The sequence below is a fragment of the Callionymus lyra genome, chromosome 6 (assembly GCF_982586985.1).
Source record: "Callionymus lyra chromosome 6, fCalLyr1.hap1.1, whole genome shotgun sequence".
Taxonomy (NCBI): Eukaryota; Metazoa; Chordata; class Actinopteri; order Syngnathiformes; family Callionymidae; genus Callionymus; species Callionymus lyra.
In genome coordinates, this window is record NC_141823.1 from 7,789,344 (window position 1) to 7,803,523 (window position 14,180).

Consider the following 14,180-nt stretch of genomic DNA (forward strand, 5'->3'; position numbering starts at 1 on the left):
CCACATAGACATAGAATTGAATAGAGCAGTGTGTAGAAAGGCATCATGGGAGTTCACTTGTTGACAGGGTTTCTTCTCAAAGCTCCAGTGTTCCAGCAGCTCTGAGAATGTAACGTAAACAAGCGACTGGAGTCGATGAATCACTTGTTGTGATACATCTTTCTCTCGCTGAACTCACCTGACTGGCTCACGAAGAAAAGGTCGCTCGCCTGCAGCGTCGTAAACCCGAGCAGAACTCTTGATTACGACCGCAGTAAACAATGGAAGGAGTCGCGCGGCCCGTGAGAGACAATGGCAAACATTTGCGGCTCTTTTTTCCTCCTGAATGAAATGGAAACGGACTTTGTGTGTCATTTTTCCATTCCATTAAGGTCTTAGGGGTGTAATGCAGAAGACTTGGCTCCGGAGAGACCCCGGGCTTTGGAGGAAACGACAACCGCCAAGAAACCTTCCAGTTAGCTTGAAAGAAACACACCGACTTGATGTTATTGACTCTCCACATGCGAAGTGAAGACGCCATGCTTTTAACTCATCATGTCTCCAAAACGAACTGCGGCACATGTGTCGCGGGTTTGGCGGCGTTTGGTGATCCGGGTTTTCTTCTGGCGTCTGAGTGGGAAATTAATTTTTGTCTCTCTCGGCCCAAGACTTGACCATAGTGCAGGCGTATGGAAGAATATCAGGTTGAATCAAATGTAAATGTTGAAACGTTGGAATTTTTTAACTGAAAATTTGTTTTAATTGTTGATTGTGAATAATATGATTTTTTTTTAAATATTTTCTATATTGAAAGGTAAAGTTTTTTTTGTCAATATAATTGTTCAAAATTTCTGTAGACTTTTAAATTTAATATAAAAAATAATTGTTAATTCATTAAATAATAATGAAATGCCTAAAAAACAACATTTAAATTTAAAAAATGTAGAAGTTTCAAAATAAAATCAATCAATAGAGAGAGTCAATAGTTTCTTGAAAACACAAACTAAAATTAAAAAATGTGTATACAAAACCTTTTTTGTTAATGATTGATTTACAAAATTGTAATATTTTCAAAATAAATTATATAAAAGAAATAAAATAAAAAAAAATGTTTTTATGCATTTTATTGTACACATGAAGCTTGATATTTTATCTTGAAATCATTTAAAATAAGTGCTCCAAGTTTAAAAATGTTTCCTACATTGTCCAATATAAGAAGTTGATATAATGTGTGCCGCCAGACAATACCAAGAGTATTAAGATACTTTTGTTCCTATTGTTTGGTGGTATTATACCAACATTTTTATATTTAATTTAAAATATCAAACTCTTTGGTAGAAAAGAAAAAAATATATATATATATATATATATTTTTTAAATTTCATTATTGACACAATGTTGAATTTAATCTAAGTTTAATTTAATCCATTATTCTGATATATTTCCATTGATCTGCTACCAGCGAATGACAGCGAGTGACATTCACTGACTTTGATGATTCATTTTAATGTGTGGCACTTGACGAGGAAGATATTTTTGTAAGTGAAGTGAAATGTTCCAGATCTTTTTCCTCCTGGACGAACACGAATGTGTGTAGAAAACAAAAATGCTTGATATTTAACTTCCCTTAATGACGTGTCTTGAGGTGGAAGCTAGTTTGACCGTGATTGGTTCGTGGAGAATCATCCACAACACTTGCTTTGTTCAGTCAGTGTCAAACACAATAACTACATTTGCACATTGAGCAACCGCCGGGGCTTGTTTTCTTTTCTTTCTCTCAGCTTTAAAAAAATAAAACATCCATCGAAAACTTTATCCATTTCTATTGTTACAACTATGAAGCACCAGAACGACTACAAATCATGAATATAAAAATGTTCTAACTTTTAAGTTCTGTCTTTCCTGCTTACAGAGCTTCACTTTGTGGGTTGCAATTCAACTCCTGGCCTCTAGATGGCAGCAGTCATTGCGTTCTCCGCAGTTAAAGGGACAATGAAAGCCGCCGAGATCCTGGTGAGGACTGAGGACAAGAGGATATAGTTGATTTCAGCAACTTTTTAAGCTGATATTTGGACATATTTTGGTTTGAAAACAAATGAAAGTAGTTACGACTTCGTCAAGAGTCATGTTGTCTGTAAATTCTGCCACACCAGAGTCAAGTACTCGACTATACTACACATATATACTTGTTACTACAGTATCACAATATATTGTATCGTTGACTCTGTATCATGATACGTATCGTAGGGTCACAATACCTCAAACAAAATTTGTTTTAGGCCTACGGGTCACCATGACCCTGTGATAGCACAAGGGTCAAGTCTACAAGTTGACATTTCTGTGCACAAATATTTGATGTTATCTTAGGGGCGGTGGATAATTAAATACGTCTCAAGTTGCTGGACATCTTGTATATTAAGGTCAAACAAAAATCTTTTTTAAAATGATAATATGAAAAAAGTCGTATTTTTCAAACATAAATATGAAGTATTATTGAGTATTTATGTCAGGAATAGTAAGGAAATCATCTGGAAGTAAGAACTATACAGCTGTGGAATTGAACACGTGTCATAGAGCCAGATGCTATCAAAGGGCCCCTATGTGGGGCCAATTCTCCTCGACTGTGGACCCATGGACGACCTCAGTGAACGTCTCTTGCACTCGTTCATCTCTGGAAAAGTGCAATTGTGGTTTTGGCAGCAGAAGCGAGTCAGCTGGTTTTCCTGGTTCCGATCGGACCTGCGGAGAGCCAGGACCGAGGGAGGCTCACTGATCCGGGCCAGTCTGGTCCTGCCGGGTGAAGCCTGGTGGTTCTTGTGAATCACTTATTGTCAGATGAAGTGGAGGAAACCTGCTGACGAATCACAGACCCACCGACTCGCCGGAGACGCCTCGACCACACGGGTGCGAGTCCGGGATGTGCGGTCGTTGAACGGCGCCACGTTAGATTCACACCTGCTACGCACACCTGCAGGTGGATTCATGAAGGAGTCCACTTTTATTTGCTCAGCCGGAGAAAAGCTTCTTCACGTCAGGGAACTTTTTTTAATGTGTCACAGACATTCGTGGGGACGATTAGTCACTTTCCATCTGACAGGACCGTGAATGTCAGGCTGCCCCGGTTCACCTCACTTTTGCATGATGGAAATCCTTTCTGCTCAACTTGAAGCTCACGAATCACTCTAGCGCCCCCGTGTCTTCAGCGGAATATTTACATTCTTGTTAGGACAGTTTGTGAGTTTAAAAACATGGAAGGACGACCTGCAGCTTAATGTTTCTGTAGTTACCCTCACATAGATGAGAAATCAACAAAATCTGATTAAATAATTTTTTTGTAAGGCAAAGTTTGGTTTTGAAAAGTAGCTTAAATGAAAAAATTAAAAATGAAACAATATTTACCTTGGCAACGACACATTAATTAGTTATGAATGACAAATCTTTGAGTAACAACATATCAAAGGTTAAAACACATTTGGTACGATTGTTAATATGCTTGGTAACGACTGGTTGATTGACAAACATTTGCGGATCTGAAAGAGTTGATTTCACATTGTTCAGTATCAAGACATATATTGACAACTGTTTTAGAAACGACTCCTTTAGTAACACATTTGTAGGTGAAAATGGTTAGTTACTACTAATATAAGTAACTTAGGTGATAAGTAACTAACCCGATAAATAACAAACCCGATACGTAACAAATGCATTTAGTAACGAACACAATTAGTAACCAACGCGATAAATAACAAACTCGATAAGTAACGAATGCGATAAGTAACGAACAAGACTAGTAACGAACACGACTAGTAACGAACACGACTAGTAACGAACACGACTAGTAACGAACACGACTAGTAACGAACACGACTAGTAACGAACACGACTAGTAACGAGCACGACTAGTAACGAACACGACTAGTAACGAACACGACTAGTAACGAGCACGACTAGTAACGAACACGACTAGTAACGAACACGACTAGTAACGAACACGACTAGTAACGAACACGACTAGTAACGAACACGACTAGTAACGAGCACGACTAGTAACGAGCACGACTAGTAACGAACACGACTAGTAACGAACACGACTAGTAACGAACACGACTAGTAACGAGCACGACTAGTAACGAACACGACTAGTAACGAACACGACTAGTAACGAACACGACTAGTAACGAACACGACTAGTAACGAACACGACTAGTAACGAGCACGACTAGTAACGAGCACGACTAGTAACGAACACGACTAGTAACGAACACGACTAGTAACGAACACGACTAGTAACGAGCACGACTAGTAACGAACACGACTAGTAACGAACAAGACTAGTAACGAACACGACTAGTAACGAACACGACTAGTAACGAACACGACTAGTAACGAACACGACTAGTAACGAACACGACTAGTAACAAACACGACTAGTAACGAACACGACTAGTAACGAACACGACTAGTAACGAACACGACTAGTAACGAGCACGACTAGTAACGAGCACGACTAGTAACGAACACGACTAGTAACGAACACGACTAGTAACGAACACGACTAGTAACGAGCACGACTAGTAACGAGCACGACTAGTAACGAACACGACTAGTAACGAACAAGACTAGTAACGAACACGACTAGTAACGACACGATAAGTAACGACACGATAAGTAATGAACACGACTTTATCGAACACGACTAGTATCGAACACAACTAGTAACGAACACGACTAGTAACGAACAAGACTAGTAACGAACACGACTAGTAACGAACACGACTAGTAACGAACAAGACTAATAACGAACACGACTAGTTACGACACGATAAGTAACGACACGATAAGTAATGAACACGACTTTATCGAACACGACTAGTATCGAACACAACTAGTAACGAACACGACTAGTAACGAACAAGACTAGTAACGAATACAACTAGTAACGAACACGACTAGTAACGAACATGATAAGTAATGAACATGACTTTATCGAACACGACAAGTATCGAACACGACTAGTATCGAACACAACTAGTAATGAACACAACTAGTAACGAACACGACTAGTAACAAACACGACTAGTAACGAACACAACTAGTAATGAACACAACTAGTAACGAACCATTACTGAAAAGCTGAAAAACCATAGTAATGAATCATTAACTAACAACACCATACGTACTAGAAACACTTCACGACGAATTGTGTTGTAACAATGTGTTTCTACTTTAATGCAAACACTTGTAATAACAAAGTATAATGTCATGACATGCAAGTAAGTAATTATTGGTTATTTCTAAAGCGCCTGTTGTGTATTATCATCATGTTGTAGCATGAAGCAACTCCTTGTTTATGTGATATAGTTAGTAGTTTTCTTACATCTCAACTTCTTCTTCTTCTTTTTAACGTACAACGTTTCTGTTTCTAAGTAAAAACTGCACACAGATTCCTGCTTGTAATGCAAGTGAGTCAGGAGGAGTTTGAGTGGGACGGTATATTAGGAGGGAGACCCCCTGAGAGTCATGTGTAGAGGATCTCCCTCCTGCTGAGACATTTAGAGACTCGACTACTACGAGGACTCGAGCACTGAATAATCTCTCGACTGTCATCGACCATCACTCCATCTGAGTTAAGAGCGTCACTGGAGGAGTCGCTGCTGCACTCGTCACGACGCCGTGAGTCAGAGCTTCAGTCGACTCGAAGTAAATGTTTGAGCGACAAACAATACAAATTGTAATCATTATGCAAGTCGATACAACACATTTTATTTGGAAAATACATTATCTTGTTATTATACTATTATTATACATATATCTGCCAAAAATACCAAATTGCATGAAAATAGATTAAATATTTTACAAATTGTAATACATTATTAAACGTATGTGAATAATTACTAAAAAATATAATAGATATTATGATAAATATTAACAATAAATAGTAGAAAACAGAATAAGTAAATATAAATAACTTACATATTTTCAAGTATATTATTCTACCATTACACTACATACTGTATATATCGACACCTATATCCAAATAATCAGAATGTATATTTATATTTTATTTCATAAAGAATTACAATAATTTTCCATATTATTAAGAACAGTCTGGTCCATTAAAACCTTAAGAAACTATTAGAACAATAACTTCTTAATAAACAATTTATTAATTATAAATCTTGAAAATAATAAAAACAAATTAAACTACTTTATTCCAAATGTTGTTAAAAATTAAGCCAAAACTTTTAGATCAAATTTTTATTATATTTTTTATTTGGGGAAATCATTTAAGTCATAATACATTTAATGTTACATACATTGTAACTAAAACCATCCAACAAATGTAGAAAACTATCATTATAGTTCAGTTATTGTAAAAGAATACAAGTAAATCTTTACATCAAATATTTGAAATATGTTATGATACATTTGAAAGTTAACCTAAACAAAAGTAATGTATATATTTTTCTTAGACTTAGTTTAAGCTTTAGAATAACTTTAAACATTTATAGGACAAAATAAAAACGGGTTATAAAACACTATTATATGTAAATAAACAAAAACTGTAACAGTGAACTAACTCAGCAGATGGTCATAATGTTACGGCTGATCATATGTTCGTTATTATGCAAACCAGGACAAGATGACTTTTGCAGCCACTGTGAAGTGTGTGTGTGAGAGTGTGTGTGTGTGTGCGCGTCTGCGTGTGTGTGAGAACATGGGAAAGGAAGCGCCTCCCACGCGAACAGGATGGAGTGAGTGACAGCGAGCAGACGAACACGAAATAAATGTTTGAATGTCAGGCGCAGAATCAAGAGCAGCATCTGTGATGAAGTGACGCTCGACTGATCTGCTCGTTTCAATAAACGACTTGAACGTTTGAACTAGTGTACGGACGTGGTATAGCATTTTTATCCTCACTTTATCGCTTTATTTCGTTGTATTTGTTGTTTGTGTTTGTCTATTCTCTTCCAACTGTTGGGTATGATTAACTAGTTTTCACTTTATTAACTTCCTCAATTGTTCTTCAACAGCTCGTTTTATGAAGCATGATACATTAAATATATCTTAAAAAATAAATACATAATTTGATAATAGTAAACAACTGAACAAATAAAAAAAACATGTCAAGATAAATAAATAAATACATTTTGATTCATTTATTTTGTTGTTGTTGAACAACTGCACTATTTCTGTGTATATAAACATTGATTTATTTATTCATTCTAACTTTAATTTATCTCTGCTTCAGACTGCTCAATTTGTATACTTTGAACCCGTAAAATGGATGAAATATATAAAAGAAAAAAAGTAGAAAAACGTAGATAAAAAGCAAAATATATATTTATGTTTATAAGTTAATGTTAATATTACAAAATACATTAAAGATTTTATGCACAAATAAATAAGTGTGTATATATATATATAAAGAGAGAGAGTATATACATATATATTATAAAGTAAGTAAATAAGAGTGTGCTTGAGTTGAAATGTCATTAATTAAAGATCCATAAAACAGCTTAAATATAATAAATTATAAATTAATGTGATATTCTACAGAATTGATTATTTATAATCATGTTTTCATGGAGTTGAAAAACATCCTACACTGTTAACACAACACAGAACTCAAAGGAAACTACACTTACAGAACAATATTTTAAATGAGGTGTATGATTAGTTTTTTTTATTAGCAGAAACTTTACAGAAATAGAGATCAAGTGTTTTCATTCAGATACGTTCTCAACACAAATGGTCATAATGTATTGGCAGATGTCTTCTTATTTTTTAAAAAATCAGAGTTTCCATTATTTCAAAGTTGTAGAATAGAATAGACTTTATTCATCCGTCTGAAGATCTCCTTCGGGAAATTAGGTTTCCAGTTGTGTCTCCCCCCATCCTCCTCCCTCAAGCCCCCCGCTGTGTGGCTCATGGCCTCAGTGAACAACAACAACAACACAAGAGGTCTTTTTTTTCAAGTTTTTTCAGAGCTGATCAGAAACTGAGTCGCAATCATTTCTCTCGTTGGCTCGTTTCCCTGTAACGCGGGACAAGATCGCCCTCTGCTGGTCGTTCTCTTGAAACCGCACCCACTGATCAACGTCAATATGATTTAAAAGCGCTTGATTTAAAGAAGTGTATTCAGGTCATGATTAAATAATTCTGTCTTCACGTGTCTTATGCTGAGATGAATTATTAAGATCGTATTTGTCGTCTCTGTCCTCAGTGAACGAGATCATCGGCAGAGACATCGCCCACGGACGCTCACCTGCTCAGTCGTAGCTCGGGGTCGTCGACCACGATCCCCTGGTGATGGAGGAGGATCCGCTGGTGACCTCACGGTGACCCCTGGTAGGGGTCGGACTTCTGTAGGAGAATAAGAATGTCAGAGGACCGGCTTCATTAAGTTCTCAAGACGCCTGTTTCGGTCCCAAGCTTTCCTCTCGAACTTTCACAGAGTTTTTTTTTAACTCCCAGAATGCAACACAAATTCACTTGATTTACACTTGTTTTTTTTACCTGGATACCTTCAGTCAATTGTTTCTCTGGTTACCATGACAACGCTTCTCTACTGCAGAGTTAAGCTAAATAATCTTTAGCACTTCTTGTACAACTTTTTCCTTTAAGTTAACTCCTGGACGACGCGCTAATGAGTCCCTTAAAAACAGATGAGAAAAATGGCGCCACCATCTGACTAAAATGAACAATCACATGAACACACACACACACACACACACACACACACACACACACACACACACACACACACAGACGAAAGTGACACAAACACATATGAAAGTTCATCAGTGTCAGAATATTGAATGGTTGAATTTAACATTTCAAATATTTAAACTTTTATTTAATTAAAATTCTGTATTTTTGAGCATGATGTTCTTTTTAAATATCACAATTCAATGATTTTCTATATTTAAAGTTGAATTTGTTGTAAATAATTAAAAGAAAAACATTTTCAAATAGAATATATACTTTTTTATATATATATTTTATTTTACACAGAGTTTGATATTCTAATAGAAAATATACTTTTAAAATATGTTTAAATCCTTTTATATTAAATATAAAATGTTGTTATTATAGTGCCAGCAAACAAATGCATAATTTAGTTTTGATTATTGATTATTGAATTAATCTGTTACATCTTTAAATAATAAATATATTTCAATTAAAAATAAGAAGTTTTAATATTTTCAATGGAAAACTCAACCGTTCAATATAATGAGGGTTTTTTTAAACACACAAACTAATGGTACAACAAACTATCGTCCGGCGCTGGTTCTGTTCCGTGTCATTGTGAAAACCAGCTGGTGTTCAGCAACAGGATCTCATCAACTCTCCGACAGCGAACCTGCTGCGACACGTCCCTGATAGAACCTGATGCAATAATTCACCCAATCTCCCTCGGGCCCTTGAGTGCCTTCTAAACATGCCAGCGAATTAGAAAAGCCGTCAGCTCTTCGTCAAGTCGTTAAAAAAAAAAAAAAACCTGTTTAAAAAAAATTGACCCGAGGAGCGTTGGTTCGATTCCCGCCAGGCAGCAATAAGAGACTGGAGGAGCCGAGGCTGGTTCCTGCTCACAAACCTCCCGTAACAGACGAGGCGTCGCCGCGACGCCAGTCTTTCGACAAAGACGCTCCTGCGTGACTCGGTCCAGGAGCGTCGCTACTTTTCTTTGTCTGTTCTTGTGTCCATTTCCAGTCACTTTCCAGGTGAAAATGATTCTGCTATGCATTCACACGTCTGCCTGAAGCCTTCAACACGAGTGTGGTGGCTGGTAATAACACTGTCGTTACTATGGAACAGCTGCACACCTGTCCTGGCGCCTTATGATAATGTCACTGCCAGTCGTCCAGAGTCACATGACACTTTGAGAAGGACATTCAACAGTGTAATAACACTGTAGTAACAATTTTATTTAAAAAAAAATAATTAATGACACAAAGTATTTCAACACAATAACACAGTTTAATAGTACATTTAGTTTCCAGATATATTGCTATAAAAACCATTTAAAATATATTGTTATGAAAGACATTGTATTTGACAGACCAAAGAAAGTTAATAACATACGTAGACTTACAACTAAATTATGAATATTTACGTTGTAATAACAGCTAGTTTATAAGGTATGTTAATAGCATATGTCATAACACTAGGGGTGTTTATTGGCAAGAATCTGGCGATAGGAAACCGGGTAAACGATACATTATACTGCGATACAGTAGTATCAAGTATATATGTGTAGTATTGTCGAGTACTTGACTCTGGTGTTGTAGTATTTACAGACCACATGACTCTTGACAAAGTCGTAACTGCTTTCATTTGTTTTCAAACCAAAGTATGTCCAAACATTAGCTTTGAAAGTCACTGTATCCTCTCGTCCTCAGTCATCACCGGGATTTTGCAGGATTCAATCGTTCCTTAAGCCGTGAAGGATGTGATGACTGGCCAAAAATTTAAATCGCTGTTGATATTAGATCAACAAAATAGAATTACTTTCTTTCAAAGAAAATGAATTGCACTGTAAACTATAAATATATATGGTAAAAATTAAATTTAAAAGCTAAACAAATAAATATCTTAATATTTTTAACACCCCTACTCAAAACCATATTATAAATAATTACAGTGTAATAACAGCTAGTTAATGAGGTACGTATTTCAAATCTATAGTAATACATAACCATGTTAATATTAAAATGTGTTAAAAAAAACTGTAACAGCGAAAATGTAAACAATCAAACATTGCGTGTATTTATACTTTTGTCAAGTTTTAAAACTACTTACACTGTAATTATTCCCTGCCTCACATATTTGTCAAAGGAGAATTTGCAGGTGTAATAACACGTTAATAACCAGGCAAACATTTCTTCAACATCTTGTACTTGAAAGTGTAATAAACAGGTTAACATCATTATCAGCTATTAAATTTGTCAAAAGTGCAAAGTGGTGCTTTAAAATAAAGTGTAATAACATGGTAATAACTGGTCAGGACATTTCTCAGGTCTTCCATTACTGCATGTGACAGTAATATTCTCTTAATTAAACCTGTTATAAGTGTAGTTACAGTGTTGTTATCACTGGTGGTGACGACGTCCATGAGGCGTCACAGGTGTCGCAGGTACGACAGTGTTATTAACAACCTTCCAGCTACATTTAAAAATAATTAAAATTAAAAAGACCTTGATGCCTCTAGATGTAGACTTTTATTCTAGCGGCTTGATTCTGTGTTGTCCGTCCGCCTTGTCTGCGTGTGTCATTGTGTGTGCGTTTGTGTTGTCGCTGATCCAGTCCCGGCACACACACACACACACACACACACACACACACACACACACACACACACACACACACACACACACACACACACACACACACACACACACACACACACACACACACACACACACACACACACACACACACACACACACACACACACACACACACACACACACACACACTTGTGTATTCGGGCTATGCAACCGTAGCAGCAGCAAATAAACGGAAATGACGTTCAGACGACGAGAGGATGGACTCTGTGAACTTCAGGATGCCTTACGTGTCTCGACTAAAGACTGGTCAGCAGCGCCTGACCGTCGGTAACTGTTGTGTGTGTGAGTGTGTGTGAGTGTGGGTCCCTGGACACATGTGTGGGTCACTAGGCGGGAGCGAGTCTGGATTCAGAATCTTTAAGGAACTCAAAAGTAAACCAGCAGTTTTCTGTCACAACCAAAGAGCGAACAATGTGTTCACGATATTTTTGATACTGTCATTCCTACAGTCTCACACACACATGTAACACACACACACACACATGCAACACATTAGCTACACACACACACACACGCGTGTATGAATGAAAGGTTTTTGTAAATTTAAAGGGAAATGCAGGTTTAGCTGATGTTTACCGAGCCTTGTATTGTTGTACATTTTGTATGTTAAATATTTTGTAATTTTTAAGACTGCAGTGCTTTTATGAAATTATAAGGGAGAACCTTCATCATACTGTAGCTTCATCGTAGTGGACATTAATAAAGAGTCAAAAATGCTGTTTGTGTCTCCAGTGCTTTTTGTTCACATGCATTATTAAATAAAGGATAATGTTCCTCGTATTTCAATGCTATCATATACTGTAGTAACAAGGATATATGTGTAGTATTGTCGAGTACTTGACTCTGGTGTTGTACAATTTACAGACCACATGACTCTTGACGAAGTCGTAACTGCTTTCATTTGTTTTCAAACCAAAATATGAACAAACTTCAGCTTTAAAAGCTGCTGGAGTCACTGTATCCTCTCATCCTCAGTAACTCTATCGCAGAATTTAAATCGTTCCTATAGCTGTAAAGGACCTAGTGAATGCTGCCATCCAGCGGCCGGAAGTTTAATTGCAACACAAAAATAAACAAACACTGTGAATATTTAAACGTTAATTGTAGATAAAGAAAATATAATTATGTTCTTTTAAACAAAATTAATTGAGCTGAAAACCATAAAAGAAATATGGTAAAAATTAAATAAAAATGGAATCTATTTTTTTTAAACTACAAATAAAAGTGCTGATGAATATCAATATAGTTAAAACTTGGATTTTTTAAATGTAGTATTTTTAAAAAATAAATGATATGTATTGAAACAAATAATTCACTAATTTGTATATTAAAAGTTGAATAATGTTTTTATTTCACATAATTAAAATATTCTTGTTTTTTTAATCAACGACATCTTTTATACATAGTTTTATTTTCCAATTCCAATAATACAAAAGCACATTTTATTAAATGTATATTTATTTAACTTGCAGCCTTTTAAATTCGATATGAAAATGTTAAGGTATAATAGTTTTTACAGGCCAATACAACATTAAGAACAACTACGTGTTAAAAATATAGATATTGAAATTATTGAATCCAATTATTAAATAAATAAAAAATATTTCACTTTTAATATAGAAATAATTTAATTTAATTATTTAAAAAAAAAATGAAATCCTTATAGATAAAAAAAATAATTTAGATATTCAATTTAATCATTAAATATTCTGATATTATCAATCAAATATTCGTCACCACCAGGGGGCGTCGTTCCACATTCCAACAACTAAACATGTCAAATTATGACAAAAGTTATTAAAACTTTTAATAACGTTATACGTGTTTATAAAAAATAGTGAACACGTCAAGAATTTTGACGCTAATGTATATGAGTGAATCAAATAAAGTTTTTACAAAGGAGTTTAAAAGCATTTTTACACAATATGAATCTAAAAACTGGAAAAAAAAAATGTCACAGGAAGTACTTATATACAGTATATGGAGCCAATAAAACGGTGCGTTTAACAAAAACTAACTGGTGCAAATACAAAACTCTTGTAGAAGAAACAGAGATAAATAAAGTGTATTCACCTGTTGTTGCTCTTTAGCATCATGCTAGCGCCATGGACGTTCAACTAGCGCAGGCGCATGCGCAGTTCCTTCAATCGATGTATCTTGGTTCGGAGTGTGACCCTTGCGTGACCCCGTGACGTAATCTTGACCTGTTGAATTTTTAGATTCGTAACGTTCAATAAAATCGCTCTTGATTTCAAATTAAAGACGTGTTTATAAATACTGAGCATCTTAACATTTTCAAAAAAACGGGAATTTATATGTATATAGTATTTAGTACTTTACCTTCTTTTCCGATTATTTTTTCATGTTAGACATTTTTTTTGTGGGCGAATTTAAATATTTGTTATGTTACGTTTTATTAATGTTATGTTTATGTTATAAAGTTATTCTAGTACTATTCTGCACAAGACCGTCGTCTTGTTTCGATCTTATATACCTATATATATATGTATATTACACAATTTAGAAGATAAAACGTTAACTTTTTAATATTTACTTATATTTTCTTTTTAAGTTGTATCCTTTTGATTTCCCTTCTTAGTTTGTAGATTAAAACAGAAAATACACATTTACACTTCAGGTAGTCAAAGACACAGCTTTAGAAACATTTAAATATTCTCATGAATTTAAAAAAATATATACATTAACCTTGTAGAATTTTACTAAAGTGCAATTAAAATCCACTTTAAGGGAAAAGTAGATCCATCATTTAACCTTCATGTTCTGGGCAGTGATTAATTTAACACATATTTACTATTTTATATATATATATATATATTATTAAGAACA

The 14,180-nt window shown here is 35.2% G+C and overlaps 1 protein-coding gene across 1 annotated transcript in view; it reads left to right on the forward strand.

Moving 5' to 3' along the window:
• nfatc3a (nuclear factor of activated T cells 3a) overlaps positions 1-12,052 on the forward strand; it is a 76,704-nt gene extending 64,652 nt beyond the window's left edge. The window contains exon 10 of the mRNA XM_087793390.1: positions 8,207-12,052. Coding sequence (XP_087649516.1) covers positions 8,207-8,262 — 56 coding nt within the window. The 3' untranslated portion in view covers positions 8,263-12,052. The remainder of the gene's footprint in view (positions 1-8,206) is intronic.
• The last annotated feature ends 2,128 nt before the right edge of the window (positions 12,053-14,180 follow it).